The 16,840-nt window shown below is 41.4% G+C and overlaps 1 protein-coding gene across 5 annotated transcripts in view; it reads left to right on the top strand.

Annotated features, from left to right (window-relative positions):
• Window positions 1–16,840, top strand: part of GPLD1 (glycosylphosphatidylinositol specific phospholipase D1) — a 27,961-nt gene extending 11,121 nt beyond the window's left edge. For 2 of the 5 annotated variants that reach the window (XM_088676235.1, XM_088676234.1), the window contains exons 11-23: window positions 45–184; window positions 1,157–1,222; window positions 2,154–2,277; window positions 3,830–3,969; window positions 4,591–4,777; window positions 5,272–5,382; window positions 5,732–5,806; window positions 7,012–7,168; window positions 7,867–8,008; window positions 9,673–9,778; window positions 9,882–9,975; window positions 11,468–11,644; window positions 12,994–13,254. In XM_088676235.1, the coding sequence (XP_088532361.1) occupies window positions 45–184; window positions 1,157–1,222; window positions 2,154–2,277; window positions 3,830–3,969; window positions 4,591–4,777; window positions 5,272–5,382; window positions 5,732–5,806; window positions 7,012–7,168; window positions 7,867–8,008; window positions 9,673–9,778; window positions 9,882–9,975; window positions 11,468–11,644; window positions 12,994–13,175 (1,701 nt within the window). In that variant the 3' untranslated portion in view covers window positions 13,176–13,254. Of the gene's footprint in view, window positions 1–44; window positions 185–1,156; window positions 1,223–2,153; window positions 2,278–3,829; window positions 3,970–4,590; window positions 4,778–5,271; window positions 5,383–5,731; window positions 5,807–7,011; window positions 7,169–7,866; window positions 8,009–9,672; window positions 9,779–9,881; window positions 9,976–11,467; window positions 11,645–12,993; window positions 13,258–13,429; window positions 13,457–14,730; window positions 14,782–15,143 lie in introns of those variants that run through there. The other 3 variants (XM_035126410.3, XM_035126411.3, XM_088676236.1) reach the window with 3 other exon arrangements.

The raw sequence follows: 16,840 nt of genomic DNA, 5'->3' as shown, positions 1-16,840 counted from the left end.
GAAATCCCAACCTATCTAACTAATTAGCATTTCCATTTTCATAGCTTTACCCCATCTATGCCAGGAAGTCCTCATTTTTGGTGAACAAATTCCACGAATATTTTCTCGGTGGTGTGGATGATATGGCATTCTCGTCAAATAATATTTTCCAGCTAACAAGTCAAATGTTAGAGAATGGAACAAGGTGAGGTGGTGGTTTAACCTCTCTAGACCAGGGTGTACTACTCTAAACCAATAATAAAATTATGCACATATTTCCATCTAAGAACTGTGGTTCAGATAAGTTGTGAATTTTGCTGTGGACGCTATAATAATTCACATGTAATAGCCATCCATTAGCATCTAACATTTCGTTTGAAGTGCAGGTTGTGTTTGCAATTATAGAAAACGGGTTTAAGGACATCTGGTTAATTCTGAGAGAGAATAGTAGTGTAATTTAGTCAACACAATACAATACAAATCTTTATTACAGTCATAAAGGTAAAGGTAAAGGGACCCCTGACCATTAGGTCCAGTCGTGACCGACTCTGGGGTTGCGCGCTCATCTCGCATTATTGGCTGAGGGAGCCGGCGTATAGCTTCCAGGTCATGTGGCCAGCATGACAAAGCCGCTTCTGGCAAACCAGAGCAGCACATGGAAACGCCGTTTACCTTCCCGCTGTAGCGGTTCCTATTTATCTACTTGCATTTTGACGTGCTTTCGAACTGCTAGGTTGGCAGGAGCTGGGACCAAGCAACGGGAGCTCACCCCGTCACAGGGATTCGAACCGCCGACCTTCTGATCAGCAAGCCCTAGGCTCAGTGGTTTAACCACAGCGCCACCTGGTCATAGACCAGCATAAAAGGGTAGGATACAGTCATTTAAAATCTGAAAAGTGTTTTGGAAAGGTTGATATATAAAAAACTTTAACAATTAATTTACAGAGCACATTGATATGTTCATTAAATCTAGTTTGTGGCACAGGTCATCTTCCGACAAATTTTGAGCGCTGCTGTACAGAATCTACCATAGCAACATTGTATGTTGTAGCAGGATTGGTATCTAAGAGCAGCAGGGAGGTGTAGAATTGCCCTGTGCGCCCTGGATGCTTATGAAGTAGTAGTCAGTATTTAAAATTATGCATTTAGTATAATTATTTGAAAATTTCTTCTTTAGTGGCTGCTTTATTCCTGAGAATCCTTTGTATATACGCTGTAAAGATGAACAAACAAATGCTGTCATGTAAGTAAAGACTTAATACAATATTTGTATTTTTCACGTTCATTCCATTAAACAAAGTTCAGGCCATCTACATCCTATGTCTCTTTCTGTTGCAATTGGCCCACCATCTAGATAAGAAAAAAAACCCCATATTCTTGCATTTCCTATAGCAGATCTCCAGAGAAACCTCCAGAGCAGATTTGGGGGGTGTAGGAGAGGAAGTGGGAAAGGCAAGATGAAACAGTCCCAGTTCATTAGTGGAAGCCATACTGTAGAACTTTGGACCTTGCTCACTGATACATTCTCAGCCAGCATCACCAAACTTTCAAATACTTGAAGCTTTTCATTTTTGATTTCCCTTTGACGAATACTATAGAATCATATAGTTGGAAGAAACCTCCAAAGGTAGCTGGTTCAACTGACTACTGATGCAGGAATTCCACTGTTATAGCATCGATGGTTGGTAACGTCTACCCATTTGGCTGGCTGTCCTGAAAATATTGGCAGAACAACTTAATTTGAAACAGAAGTTTACCACTGGCCTTGTAGAAGATTGTTCATATGGAACAAATGGAAATGGTTTGTTAGCTTTTTTTTAGTAAAGTGGTGGCATATACTTGGCAGCACAAAACGGAGAGTTTGTGTTGCCAAAATTACAACCATAAAAACACCAGAGGCCACAATGGGCTAAGTTTTGAGTGAAATACTAAATTGGATCATTAAAATGTTTAATAAAATTATAAAAATACTTAAAGCACAGAACTATTGAGTATTGTCAAAAAATGTCCATAATAAACCTTTGTGTACATTTTGTGTACATTGGACTTTTCCAGTTTTGTACTTAACTAAAACACTTATTACATTGTAATCTCTTGTAAAGGGCTATCAGTGACATTTATTACATTTTTATGTTCAATTAAGCAAATGTCTAATTGTTATTGCCTTATTTCAGTAGAATCAAACAGTCCAAAACTGAGCACTACAGACAAACGACTTCTTCAATGGCCAAATCAGTTGAAAAAAATATCAGCTACACAGAGCGAGGAGTTTATTTTGATGTGCCACCTTGGACAGCAGTAAGTCTTTCTGGCATTTAGATACTAATGGTAAGGGATAGAAATATATATGGAGATACATTGGACATCCAGTGCCTTGTTTGTTGGCAAGTTGCCTTCTACATGTTCTTTGCCACCCCCCCAACCCCCCCCCTATATATTATGTTCAGGTAATACAAAGTAGTTTTTTGTTCTGTGCATTTCATGGAAAGCACTCAGTGTGAAGCTACTATATGTGAGATATTTCTGTTCACTGTAGCTTATGGGAAACTCTGTAGGTGCCTGTCATGTGATTCCAAGTAAACCTTCAAGTCAAAATGTATAGTACAGGCACCCCCAAACTGTGGCCCTCCAGATGTTTTGGCCTACAACTCCCATGATCTCTAGCTAACAGGACCAGTGGTCAGGAATGATGGGAATTGTAGCCCAAAACATCTGGAGGGCCGAAGTTTGGGGATGCCTGGTATAGTAGAATATGTAAGCTGGCCTCAGCCAAGAGATTGTAACAATGGCTCAATATTTTAGCAGTACTGTGCTGGAGTTTAATTAACCTACTGGACAACAGAAGATCTCCTTTCTTTCATGAGGTCATGAGATACAGCTAGAGGAGGGTCTGATAACATAGTACATATGTACAGTGCTTTTTTTCTGGGGGGACGCATACCTCTAAACATTTTGTGAATCTAAGTGTGGACTCATTGAGGGGCAGTATTTCAATATGAGTAAGAAAATGAGAGTACCCCTAAACATTTTTAGAAAAAAGCAGTGTGTGCGTGTGTTGTAGTAGTAGTAAAAGGTAAAGGTAAAGGGACCCCTGACCATTAGGTTCGGTCGTGACCGACTCTGGGGTTGCAGCACTCATCTCGCTTTATTGGCCAAGGAAGCTGGCTTGCAGCTTCCAGGTCATGTTGCCAGCATGACAAAGCCGCTTCTGGAGAACCAGAGCAGCACACGGAATGCCGTTTACCTTTCAGCTGTAGCGGTACTTATTTATCTACTTGCACTTTGACGTGCTTTCGAACTGCTAGGTGGGCAGGAGCAGGGACCAAGCAACGGGAGCTCACAGGAGTGGTTTAACCCACAGCGCCACATAAAATAAAAAACAGCTTTCTAATGAAATTGGCAGTAGCTGTGTAGTGATGTGTCAAAATCTAGACTCCATTTTTTAAAAAAGTTTTCTTCCTCTGAGAAAGAGGCTTCCATTTATCTGCCTCATTCTCAGAATGATTACAAATGTCCTAGGCCACTCACTTCAAAGGTGAGGTAAGCGTGACAAAACAAAAACAAAAACCCTGCACCCCGCCTGTGACAATTTCACCAAAATGTTCTCTCCTTTTTGATAACTTTTGGATGCAATTTCTTTTTCATTCATTGACACAGACAATGATGAAGCAAAAACAAAACAAAAAAGTAGGATAAATTCTCAGCACAGCACTAACTGTTTGCAAGTGTACCCGTTCATTGCAGTGATTCTGGTATATTGCACTAAATATAAATTGGGTCCTTGCTGGGTCAACAACCAAAATATAATTATGAATGTGCTTGAATATTCCTTTATGCATATTTTCCCCAGAATTATCTTCAGTTGAGCAATAGTGCCACTGCAAAAGATTTGAGGAGAGTCTTGTCAGTCACACCACAAGGGTCACCTAACCATGTAACCAAACCCAGTGCTTCATATTTTCTGAAAACGCCATATGCTAGACTTGGGTGGTGAGTTCTGATTTCTCCATTCTGTTTTTGTCTGGTAGTAGATCAGCTTGTATGGACTCAATACTATTGCCTGGATGCTTACCCTACCTGCATGTAATAACTACCATTTGCAGGGAAATTATCTTCTTTGGGAGGAAAAACCCAAGCCATTTTATTTGCAATTTAAAGGCATGTAATCCTGTCAATACATGATTGGGATAATATTAAAATTAAATCAGATTTTGTTTTGGATCTCACCTTTCTTCAGGGCCACCACAGCCATTGCTCTTTTATATGTTGTTGTTGTTTAGTCGTTTAGTCGTGTCCGACTCTTCGTGACCCCATGGACCAGAGCACGCCAGGCACTCCTGTCTTCCACTGCCTCCCGCAGTTTGGTCAAACTCATGTTCGTAGCTTTGAGAACACTGTCCAACCATCTCGTCCTCTGTCTCCTTCTCCTGGTGCCCTCAATCTTTCCCAACATCAGGGTCTTTTCCTCTTCTCATGAGGTGGCCAAAGTATTGGAGCCTCAGCTTCACGATCTGTCCTTCCAGACAATTGAAAATCTGCAAATGGAAATGTGGAAGTTTTAAACAAATGTAAACCAAAATAGTAATTGGAATTATTTCACTCAATATGCAGGGCGTTGATTTCTGCTGACCTAAACCAGGACGGCTACGATGACCTGGTAGCAGGAGCGCCCGGATACAGCTGGCTGGGACACATTCAGATAGGCCGTGTATATATTGTTTATGGTAATGAATCAGGTTTGCCTCATGCAAACATGGACCTAGACCAGGAAGCAGATTGCATTCTGGAGGGGAATAAGGTAGGAAAACAAGTCACACATTGGTCATTGAAAACATTTTGCTTGTGTTTCTGGTCATCTGAAAGACTGGCGCCATCTTCTTTTCTCCTAGCAATGCCATTACCTTCATTTCTAAAATAATTGCTTAAAGATGAAAGTCTGTTGTGAATAAAGAGCATGTTCTATTCATTGCTGCTTAAAACTAATAAGGACTCTTTACTGGGGATCTCTATGAGCTAAATGAAAGTACAGTAGTAGGGTTCGGCCATTCTACCTGAGTACTATATTTGCATGGTGGAATGGAGTGTTGGACCAGGAGCTGGGTTTAAAGTACGTATTTAAAGTACAGTCTGCTGTCACAATTAAAAAAATAAAAAGCTATATAATGAACAAAAAAATCTAAAAATGTTAAGCAATTGTGCTGAACATTATATGAGCTTGTATCCCTTAAAAAGATAATGCTTTTGAAATGGGTGTTGGACTGCCATAATGATGTAGGATTATTTCTTTTTAAGCCTTCAGCAAGGTTTGGTTCTGCTGTAGCAGTTCTAGATTTCAACGAGGATGGTGTGTTGGATCTAGCAGTGGGAGCCCCGTCCGTAGGATCACAGGAACTCAGTTATAGGGTAAGAATCTCAGTGTGTGGCCTTTTTACAGTGTAAAATGTTAGTGCAGGTTAGTAAATATGGGCAATTCATAAGAGGGGACGTTAGCATAGCCCAAGTGAAATAAAGCAGACAGAATAGCAGATGCATCATCTGACTGACAATCTGAGGACCAACCTGTTTTGTGAACACCAATATCTGTGAATCTCAAACTGAATGATTAGACTAGTCTAGATTGCAGTTGTACACTTGGACACACAGGTTAATGCGAAGATGAAAGGATGAGGCGAAATTGAATTTTTTAAAAAATTAAATAAAAATTCTGGATTTGATTCATACCCTATTAAAAATTTTTTTCCTGTTTATCCAGGGCTCTGTATATGTATTTTTTGGCACTAGAGGACAAGGTTTCTGCAACCTACCAAATGTCACCATAGCTTGTCAAGTAAGTTTGCTGATGAAATGCAATACAAACATATAAGAAATAAAATCTAGGGTTTCTCTATATCTATCCAGAATAAGCATACATGTGTATTCCATTATCATAACAGATTTATTATTGCTTCATTGGCACACAGTATGTTAAATCAATGTCATTGTGTGTACCAATGTGTGCCAATAACTGTTCCTGTACTTTTATGAAACACTGTTAAGTACAATGATGTAAGATTGAAGAAAAAGGGTGATATATTTCCTCTGTGTGTACTAGGGCTTAATAAACCATGATACGAATGAACCTTGCATGAATGAAATTTGTTGCAGGTGTATGATCAAACAAACAAGGAATTCCTCAGTTAATTACAGTTTACTGATCCATCCAAATTATTGTTCATGGCTTCAGAACAAGCCACCATATATTGCCAACTTCGAACTATGGCTTAATATCCTGGCTTGTTCTGAAGCGGTTAGTCATATTTACCTGCTTAAGATGAAACAGGAAACTGTAGTTAACAGAAGACTTCCTCATTTGCTTATGTGGAAGGAGAATCAAAGGGTTTGTTGCAGCGATAACACTTAAGCCAAGATATTGCCATCTGAACATGGCTTATGTATAGCTTTTTTCCATTCAGCCATCCTAAAGGATGTTGCGAAAACACTGTCCTTGTGGCCCGTCTCATTTCCTTGCGTCATCTTGTGCTACTTACAAAATGGACTGGGTGGTGTGAGAGGATTTGTAGTAGGGCTGCTTTACAGAAATGTCATTATTGATTCAGGAGCTAAACAAGATGTCTTCCTTTCGTCTCCAATTTTCACCAAGATTGCTTTGATGAAACACAACTCAATTCGCCCATTTTATACTCCAGGCAATAGGGTCTATAGTGCAGACTTTCAATATTGAAAGGAAGGAAGGAAGGAAGGAAGGAAGGAAGGAAGGAAGGAAGGAAGGAAGGAAGGAAGGAAACTACTCTCTACCCAGGTCTTCTTGCTCAGCCCCGGTTCTGCTAAGTGATGTTTTACTGTTAGTTCTCTCTCAGGTTTAGAGAAACCTGCCGGTTCCTTGCCCTCCTGTCTCCAGTCTTCCTCCTCTCAGTTTATAGCCACTGCAGCACAAGCTCAGGGAGACTCCGAAAACTGATTTGATTTGGACAAGCAACTATTAGACCCGACAGACTGTACTAGGCCTACTGAAACCTCAGTTTCCTTTCGCAGGAAATATACTGTAACCTTGGCTGGTCACTGCTGGCAGCCGACCTTGATGGCGATGGAAACAATGATCTTGTAGTTGGTTCTCCTTATGCAGCTGGTGGTGGGAAACAAAGAGGATTTGTGGCTTCGTTTTATTCCTTTCTCAATAGAAGCAGCCAAGGTGACTTTTTTTTTGCTGGATTATTTATTTCTGCTATTTCATATACTACTTTTTCTTGCGTCTTCTATTAGCTCCCTTTCAGATCCACCGTAAGACAAAACCACAGTACTGTAATAATTTAAATCCTTCTCCAAGTTATATTACTAGTAATAAACACCGGACAATGCTTTTAATGCTAAAGGGCCCTCAGCCTACCGTAAGATCCAGTATGAATTCATGCAGAAGGCTTTGTATACTGTTCCATAATCTTCTGAGTCAAAACAGACTAGAGCAGGCATCCTCAAACTGCGGCCCTCCAGATGTTTTGGCCTACAACTCCCATGATCCTTAGCTAACAGGACCAGTGGTCGGGGAAGATGGGAATTGTAGTCCAAAACATCTGGATTGAATATTTACCCCCTGATAAGCATGTATGTGGTAAACATTGAATATTTACCCCCTGGTAAGCATGTATAGGACTGCTGCATCACTTGATGAACTGAACTGACCCTGCCCTGTTGGCATCATTGCAGAGGCAATTTGATCTGACAGAAGTTTCAACATTAGTTTTCATGTCTTTAAAAAATAGCAAGAATTATGATCCAGGTAGTGCAGTATAACTGAACAAACTAGAAGGCCTTGATCCTTTCATAAAGTATGTGATATGTACCAGAAATATATCCTCTCTGTTATCCTCTGTTTCTTGTTTGGTCTATCAGACCAGCTGTTCCTATCAGATGCGGACTGGATAGTAAAAGGAGAAAAGGATTATGCATGGTTTGGATCGTCACTCAGCAGCGTCCAACTTCAAAATACAACCTTGCTGCTTATCGGCAGTCCTTCTTGGAAAAGCTGTAGAAGGTATATTGCACTTAATTTTAAAAGTTTGTATGTGATCATACCCTGCCTAACATTGTGCACTTTTTAATGTAAACTAGCCCTATGCAGTAGGTTAGTATTATTTCTAAATGTGTACTGTTTTAATACTTGTTCTGCTTATCAGAGGCCGTTTCGAACAAGCCAAATCTCTCTCTTTTCCTAATGCTCCCTGATGATGAGTTATAGACCACTTTTCAAACACAGGTTTCACAGAGCAGTTTACAACAATATATCCCAAGTTAGAATCATACTCAAAATAAATCCATTTAAGTTAATAGAAATGACTAACTATGGTCCATTGATTTCAGTTAGTTTACTATGATAATAATAATAATAATAATAATAATAATAATAATAATAATAATAATAATAATAATTTATACCTACCTACCTATACAGTGGTACCTCTACTTACGAATTGAATGCGTTCCGAACGCACAAGTCTTAAGTCGAAAAAATTCGTAAGTCGAAGCAACCCTATCTAAAAATTTGTAAGTAGAAAAAATCCTATCTAAACCGCATCCAAGATGGCGGACGGAGCTCTGTTTGTAAGTAGAAACATTCATAAGTAGAGGTACCACTGTATATGTAAAGCAGCATTAATCAATATAAAGCCTGCATGCTATGTCTGGTCTGCCATAGCTTTCCCCCAGTCATAGCTGCCAAGTTTTCACTTTTCTCGCGAGGAAGCCTATTTAGCATAAGGGAAAATCCCTGTAAAAAAGGGATAACTTGGCAGCTATGCCCCCAGTCTGCCTGGCCCTCCATTTGTTGGCATGTTACGATTTGTTTGCAAGCTGGATATTTGGGGGGTGGGAGAAGAGAGAGAATTGGGGACTGGATACAGTGTATTCTGCTGGTTTGGGACAATCTTCCTATAAAGAAACTCTAGTATCTCTTTGGAAAAGTGTGTCATTTAATAAAACACAGAAATAAATATTTGTTTTTGGTCCATTTAAAGACTAACAAAGTTGGGTCATATGTACTACTGCTTTGGGGAGAGAATTCCAAAAAATATGGGGCCACTACTGGAGAGGCCCTGATCTTATGCTCACCAGTCTGATAAATCTTGGAAAGAGGACAATCTTAAGGCCTGGTCAAGGTCATATAAGTGCAGGCATTCCTTCCAATTTATGCATTAGAATCAGCATTCTAAACTGGGTCCAGAAACAAATAGACAGCTAATGCATCTGGTACAGCTGTCCTATGCTATGAATGCCTGGCCTTCATAAGCCTTCTAGCAGCTGCAATGTCTGCTAATTGGGTGTTTCCAAAGTGGTTTTTAAAGGCAGCTCTATGCAGAGCAAATCACTGCGATCTTATCTGGTTAGAACTAAGGCATATGTAACTCAAGCAACACCCCTTCTTTAGCTACAGTGGCAGACCGTAAACCAGCCACCAACGCCACTTAAATCTCTATAGAATAGATAATTTGGAGTCCAGGAGAATCCGCTACAGTATTTGCTACAGTATTTAAGCGGAATGCAATCCTGCAGAAACTCTTGCAATTAAAACTTGTTATTTAAATTAAGACGCCACGTTCCAAATAGATTCTGAACCAAGAATATTTTGCCGTGGTGGGTGCTCTCTCTTGCAATTTCTTCTTCTTTTTTATATGTTCCTCATATTTTGACCATCGTGTGCAGTAGTCTAAGCTGTTATGTCTTACGAGATACCAAGCTGACAGTTGGGAAGGTATACGGCTATATCCCACCAAGCACGCGGAGTTGGTTTACCTTAACTGGAGATAGGGTAGGTCTTTTTGGTACCCCTTGAAATGACAAATATAAAAACATACAAGGAAGACTCCAGCCATGATGCCAACTTATTGTTCTTATTCTTATTTGACATACAGGAAATGGGGAGACTTGGTTCATCCTTGGCCACCGGCTTCCTTTCTGTAGGAGGAATCTCCAGGCAAGTGTTGGTAGTTGGTGCACCATCACAAGGTATGCAATACTGTCCTTGCGTCAGGTTTTTCTTTGCAGTGGTTTTACTTCTGCAATACATCAACAAGACAATTGTTTAAAGGTTAAATAGGAGCTTGGAGTCAATCATCATGGGAATTGCAGAGGAGGGAAGATTTAACCAGCAGGGGAAAGAGGGCTAGGAGAGAAAGAGACCTCTGATTCTACCCACTGCCATTTCTGGGCCAGTCTGCTGCTGAAATATTACTCCAAGAGAATCCTGCTCTTGACAGGGGGGAAATCCTGGTTGCTCTCCTATTTTCAAGGCTTTAAGGACTGGATGCTGGCAGTTCTGAAACACAGCATACATGTACCATCCAACCCCAAACCAAGGAACATCTTGCTTTAACAAACAGCTGAGTCTGCAATTCTGCTGCTCACACCAGCTGTTTCAGAATGTAGAGTGTTGCACAGAACTTATGTTGACTTCAAGCTGGGGCTGCAGAGGAAGAATCTTCCTTTGCAGCCTTCACTTGACTGCTTCAAAGGCAGCATTTGGTTGTCATGCAGGCTGACAGAAAAAAGTGCCAAATTCAAAAAGCACCCAGATTTCTACCTGTAAAGGAAAAACCAAGGGTTCTTGCAGCAGCTGCAACTTGAGGTTTCCCACACCTGTTATTCATGTCTGTCTGTCTGTCTGTCTGTCTGTCTGTCTGTCTGTCTGTCTGTCTTTTTGGGTCAACAAAATCCTGTATGAGGGAAAGTCAATTTTCTATACACATTTGCTTTCAGATAATTACACTATAGCAGATGATGAATAGGATTCTGTGGTGTCGCACACTTAACATAAAGGGTGATCCAGTCAACTGTCCTCACAATGTGTACGGCACGCAAAGGCAAATTCTGGCCCTCCAGATGTTTGAGACTACAATTCCCACCATCCCTGACCACTGGTCCTATTAGCTAGGGATGATGGGAATTGTAGTCCCAAACATCTGGAGGGCCGGAGTTTGCCTATGCCTGGTGTACGGGAATCCCCTCTTGCTATGGGAGGGCCACATATGCCCAATGTCATGTGAAAGTGAAGACTATATTGGGTTGGGTTTAGTATGCAACAAACTGCCCTGCAGCGAGTCAGACCATTGATTCACCTTGTCTATGACTTAGTTTTAAAACTCTCCTGAGTCTTGTTCAGCCCTGCTTCCTGAACTCCTTTAATGTGGGTGACCTTAGGCATACAGAACATTCACTTTCTCACTGAGCTATAGTTCCACTGCTGCCTCCAGATGAAGAAATATAATCTACATTGCACTGAGAATGTTGCTGACGTTATGATTTTGAGAGTGGACCCTTTGTTGTTATAGCGAAGTTAATGTGTAATTTCACAAAATGGAGATGGCAGAGCCAAAGTTTCCTTGCTGTTAATTCTGGTTATAACCTGCCGTAGACAGTGCCCATCTGTTAATGCCAATTATTGTTGCCATCTCCCAGGAACAGCAATGTGACCCCCGTCATCTTGCTTGGCTTCTTTCAGACAGCACATCTAGGATTGCATTTATAAGCTCAGTGCTGCACCAAGCAGGAAGTGCTTTGATGTATGATTTGACGGACCCTGCCAAGCCATTTCTGCTGAGCACTTTCAGCGGGGACAGGAGATTTTCACGCTTCGGAGGAGATGTGCACCTGCGTGACCTAAACAATGATGGACTTGGTAAAAACGGAATCCTCATAATCAGTATCATATTTCATTTGTGAAGCACCTAAAATTACTAGATATTGTGAGATGTGATATATATACATATATATCAAACAACAGGAAGGGTGAAATAAGGGGACAAAGAGGAAGTGTGAAACAATAAATTCTGAACCAAGAATTTTAACAACATTAAGCATATATATAGAAGGAAAGGCTAGAATGATCAAATGAGCTTGATTTAGAAAAAAGTGAAAGAAGCAGAGAAATCTAAGCAAAGAGGCCAAAATACAAGTGTACTTTCAATCCTGTGTCAGCACCAAGAATTGTAGGGTCAAAAGATGCTCCATGCACTGTGGGTGATCTGAGACAGAAATTCTAAAAAGAATTAGAGGTTTAGCAAGGGTAGTGAATTCACAGCATTTGAGCCTGACCTGGTCCCCCAAGCATTTTTTTTTTTACCCACAAATCCACAAATTTGGTGGTGGCAGCAAAATGGCCGGGGTGGGGTGGGGAGTTGGAATGATGCTGGGATGGACCAAGGGGTTTGAATTTCTCTGCCTGGACCAGTATCCTGATGGGGATGCAAATTGCCTCCTCTGTATTCATCCTATCGGATGCGTGTGAACGAAGTGGCAACCTCAATCCTCAGTTGATCTGTTTGGATCAGCTGGGACGGAGAGTGGGTGTTCTGTGTCTGTGATGTCTATATGTGAACAAAATGTATGTGGAGTGCTGAGTGGCCAAAAACGAAGACGACTCATGGGCCAAAAAACATTTGTCACTCCTACAGTAAAGGGGGGGAATTAAGAGAGAGGAAAATAAACACATATTCACCTGTTTGTGGGTTGTTGGCTGAAATATTGTCTGTAGGCTAAGGCATAGCTGCCAATTTATCCCTTTTTTAAAGGGATTTTCCCTTATGCTGAATAGGCCTCCTCGCGAGAGAAGGGAAAACTTGGCAGCTATGGGCTAAGGCCTGCTTCACATGCAATATGGAGCAAGTTTCCATTGCTCATTGTATTTGTCTGTGGCAGATACCATACCACTTATAAAACTCTGAACATAGAGAAAATCCAAAAACACATTGGCGCTAAGTATGCCTTTTTAAAACCAGGCACATTATTTGTTTCACCATGGTGTTTGTCATGGAGAAACATGGGTTTGGATCCAGTGGAGCCATAGTGGAAGCAGAAGACACAAAGCAAGCTTGTATATATCTGGCAATTGTGTTCCCAGGTTTGTGTGTGCCTGTGTCCAACTAAGTCTTTAAAGGCCAAAGCTTTTGCACAGGGATATCCAGTGCAAGTTAGTTTTTGTCTCATTGTACAATGTGATCTATTTCCCCCTGCTGCGAATGTTTGCAGATGAGATCATTGTGACCTCACCTCTTCGAGCAAAAGACATCATAGCTGGGCTGTTTGGAGGAGACGCTGCACGTGTTTACATATTTAGTGGAAACCAGACCACCTCTGGACATGTGACAGGCAACTGCAAATCATGGACTTCGCCTTGTCCTGAAGACTGGGTAACACAGCAAATGCTATAGGTCTTTGTGGTGTTTGCTTTGGTATATAAACAAAAGTAATAACAAACTGGCCTAAAGGCCTATTTGTATTTGAAAACTGTTGTGTTGCTCTTGCTCAGCAGCTTATGAATATTTGCATCATAGTAGTTGACTTCTGTGTTTCTATATTGAAATAATTCTCAGTGGAGCAAATGCTACTAGATACATTTAATTGATTCATCTACCTTTGAAAACCAGGGTAAAAGTGAGAAGTCTCTCTTTTTTTCCTGTTCCAGACACAGTATGTCATCATTTCTCCTGAGGTGAGCAACCAAACTCTGAAAGGAAAAATTGCTGCTTGGGCTAAATAAATTGTGGGTAGAATTAATGGCTAACAATTGGACCCTTAATGCATTTTAACCAGTTTTAACCATTAAAACTGAAACCATGCGGACAACAAACTTCCTTGGTGGGTTCAAAACACAGTTGGATTCATGAAGGAGACCTTGCAATTTCTATTTCTGACTCAGTGGGGTCAGGAAGGATCCCTCACCCACCCTTCATCTGAAGAAGATTACAATGTCACAATTAGGGACAGGATGCTAAATGGTTTGGAAACTGAATCATCACCCCAAATTTCACTTGAGAAAACTTAGGGTCCATTCCCAAGCACATTTATATTCCACTGAATTTCAAAGGATCTGTGGCTAAGCAAATGTGGTTAGGATCAGGCTGAGCTTGATAAGATTAGCTGTAAAGTTTCCAATGGACTGCAGACCTACGGCAAGTTATTTTTCCTCTTGCTGTATATAGCATATGGTTTTCATCATTCACACAAATGACATGAAGCGGTTTGTTCAGTAGGCATCTGTCAGGGGATTGTTGTGGCTACTCCCGAGTAAAGACGCTCCAGTCCGCTCTGTCTTTAAGAGTTTTATTGTGCATACTATTTACAGTGCAGAGATATCAAAAAACATGACTGCCTAGTCGCTTCCAGAATCCGTCAATACAGCCTTCCGGTTTCTGGTCCAACATACCGTAAGAGCTTGGGGACCCCGAAACACCTCCCCTTTGCCCTACGTCTGGGCGCGTGCTTCAAATTGGGCGCCGGAAGGGGCTGTGTCCCATCTCCCCTTTGTTGGCTGGGACGTTGCTGTGACTCCGCTGCGTCACTGAGCCTTCCTTCCTCTACTGGCCGTCTGAGTCAGTGCAAGGGCTCAGAAGCACCTCGGAGCCCTCCCTCCATACCGCTCCAGTCCTCATCTCTCCCTCCTGACCCGCTGCTGATGCTATCGCTGGGCGAAGTGCTGGTCAGGATGACTGGGGGAGGCTCCCTGTAGGGAGTCCCCCTGACAGCATCTTTGTGTCCTGAACCAGCATGCTCACAGCATTGCACTTGTTCTCTGGTTGTAGCAAACACTAGCAGGGATTACTGCACTGGTGATCTGTTGCCAGAGAAGTGGGTGGTGGTGATCCTGCTTACGGGCATTGAGTTGTGTTAAAGCTGATCTTTGGTCTGTTAATGAAAATAACTATAGTGAAGAAAACAAGCTTTAACACTGTCAAACAGTGCATAACGGTAGTTTTATTGTTGCAGGAAAAATCAAGATTTGGGAGTGCTGTGATCACAGTGAAATCTGGACAAAAGGTAGGCAAACAAGCACTGCTGGTTTTCACAAGCCCATCTGCAGGGTGAATCATGGGCTACTTGTGGTAACTTGAGTGTTTCTCCTATGCCAGCTGGGTAAGAGGCCATGCCTTGCCTGCTTTTTTTCCTGCAACACAACCATAGGGAAGTAGCTTAGAACCAAGGCGGTTCCACAACTTCCTTGAGACCACCCTACTATGGTCAAGGTGGGCAGCATACGATAATCACTTGACTTCCTTATGCATGGTGCCCAGTTGTACACAGGGGTAATCTGTTTTGCCCTGGCAAAATGACCTGCTAAAAAAAGAAAAAAGTAACAAACTTATTTTTGCTGTATTAATGGATACTTTCTGTCTTTGCAGACTGAAGTTGTAGTAGCAGCTGAGAGAAGTTCCAGAGAAGCTCGGCTAAGTGGCAGACTTTTTCTCTACACCTTTTAATTGCCACTGAGCCTCTTTTCAGCAAATCACTCTTCACTTTTGTAAAATTCTGCCCTTTTTGAAAATGGAGAAGCATAACTCATGTACTATTTAACCCGCAATTGAACCGCATTAACATTTTAAGGAACGAAAGCTGAGATCTAAGATTACTTATTGCTGTTTAAATTTTCTTGCTAAGGATAATGAATGGAAATCCTTCTAAAAACGTCATGTTGTAACTTCAGACTGTTAGCTGCTTTCAACTGTTTACATGCATTGTGTGTACACAGGGGCCTGTTTTTTAAGAATTTATTGCAACATACACTGCAATGGAGTAGACTGAAGGAAGACCCAATGAATCCTGAAAACATGGCGTTGCACAGAAATAGTTTGGCAAGAGCACACTTCCCCAAGTCTCGCTATTGATTCCAACCTTGATTTTGAAATGGACCACTTCTTTAACCTGTACTTGGAAGTGGGACCGCTTCGTCTCAAATTAGGCCAGACTCAGATACATCTGTCTGAAAAGTGGAATTGCATTTTTATCCCTCTTGTCACTGCCAAAACATAAATCACCCATGCTGAGTTACTAACATCTACATGGCAGCAAGAGCAGTTGTTCAACCTTGAATATCCCTGATGTCTGATGTTGGGCTAATGGGAGATGATTTAAAGTGGTCTAAACCACTGAGCCTCTTGAATCCCTGCGACGGGGTGAGCTCCCGTTGCTCTGTCCCAGCTCCTGCCAACCTAGCAGTTCAAAAGCACGCCAAAAAGTGCAAGTAGATAAATGGCGGGAAGATAAATGGCCGTTTCTGTGAGCTGCTCTAGTTTCAGTGTTCCGTTGTGCCAGAAGCGGCTTAGTCATGCTGGCCACATGACCTGGAAAATCTGTGGACAAACGCCAGCCCCCTCGGCCTGTAAAGTGAGATGAACGCCGCAACCGCAGAGTCGTCTGTGACTCGACTTAACTGTCAGGGGTCCTTTACCTTTACCTTTTACATGGCAGTAAGAGCAGTTCAACCTTGAATATCACTGATGTCTGATGTTGGGCTAATGGGAGATGATTTCAAGTTCTCTAGTCTTAGGATTCTATCCACCAACCAGTAAGATGCCTCTACCTTCTAGTCAAGTCCAATGGGACTTAATTCTTAGGTGCGTAGGATTGCAACTGAAACTATAGGCCATGGTACTTCAAGTCCTAGGTAAACTTCCAGTAACAAGCATGTAACACTTTTTGGGGGGATAGTATTAAGAAAACCTTCATGCATGGAATTGCACACAATTGCATGGTAAATTCAGGAGGATTTAGAAGCTGACCCACAAGAAATATTAGCTACTTGAGATTCACTCAGCTTCTACACCTATTTAAATAGCTTCTGTAGCTCAAAAGGTCTCAAATGTGATTCCTGGTAGCTCCAATTAAAAAGATCTTGTAGTAGGATCCTGTTAGAATACAGTCAATACTGGGCTAGATGAACGAATAGTGCAAGCTGGTTGGTGCAAAGGCTGCTTCCTATTTAATCAAATGTAATCTAATGACAAACTATTTAGGCTAACGATTAATGAATGTGCCGTCTTTTTTTTTTTTTTTACCTTATCCCATGTGCAATGTAATAAAAACAGATATTCCCCTTTGA

Source organism: Zootoca vivipara, chromosome 8 (assembly GCF_965207765.1).
Source record: "Zootoca vivipara chromosome 8, rZooViv2.hap1.1, whole genome shotgun sequence".
Lineage (NCBI taxonomy): Eukaryota > Metazoa > Chordata > Lepidosauria > Squamata > Lacertidae > Zootoca > Zootoca vivipara.
The sequence above is the reverse complement of the archived record's forward strand: the minus strand, read 5'-3'. Positions and strand labels throughout refer to the sequence as shown.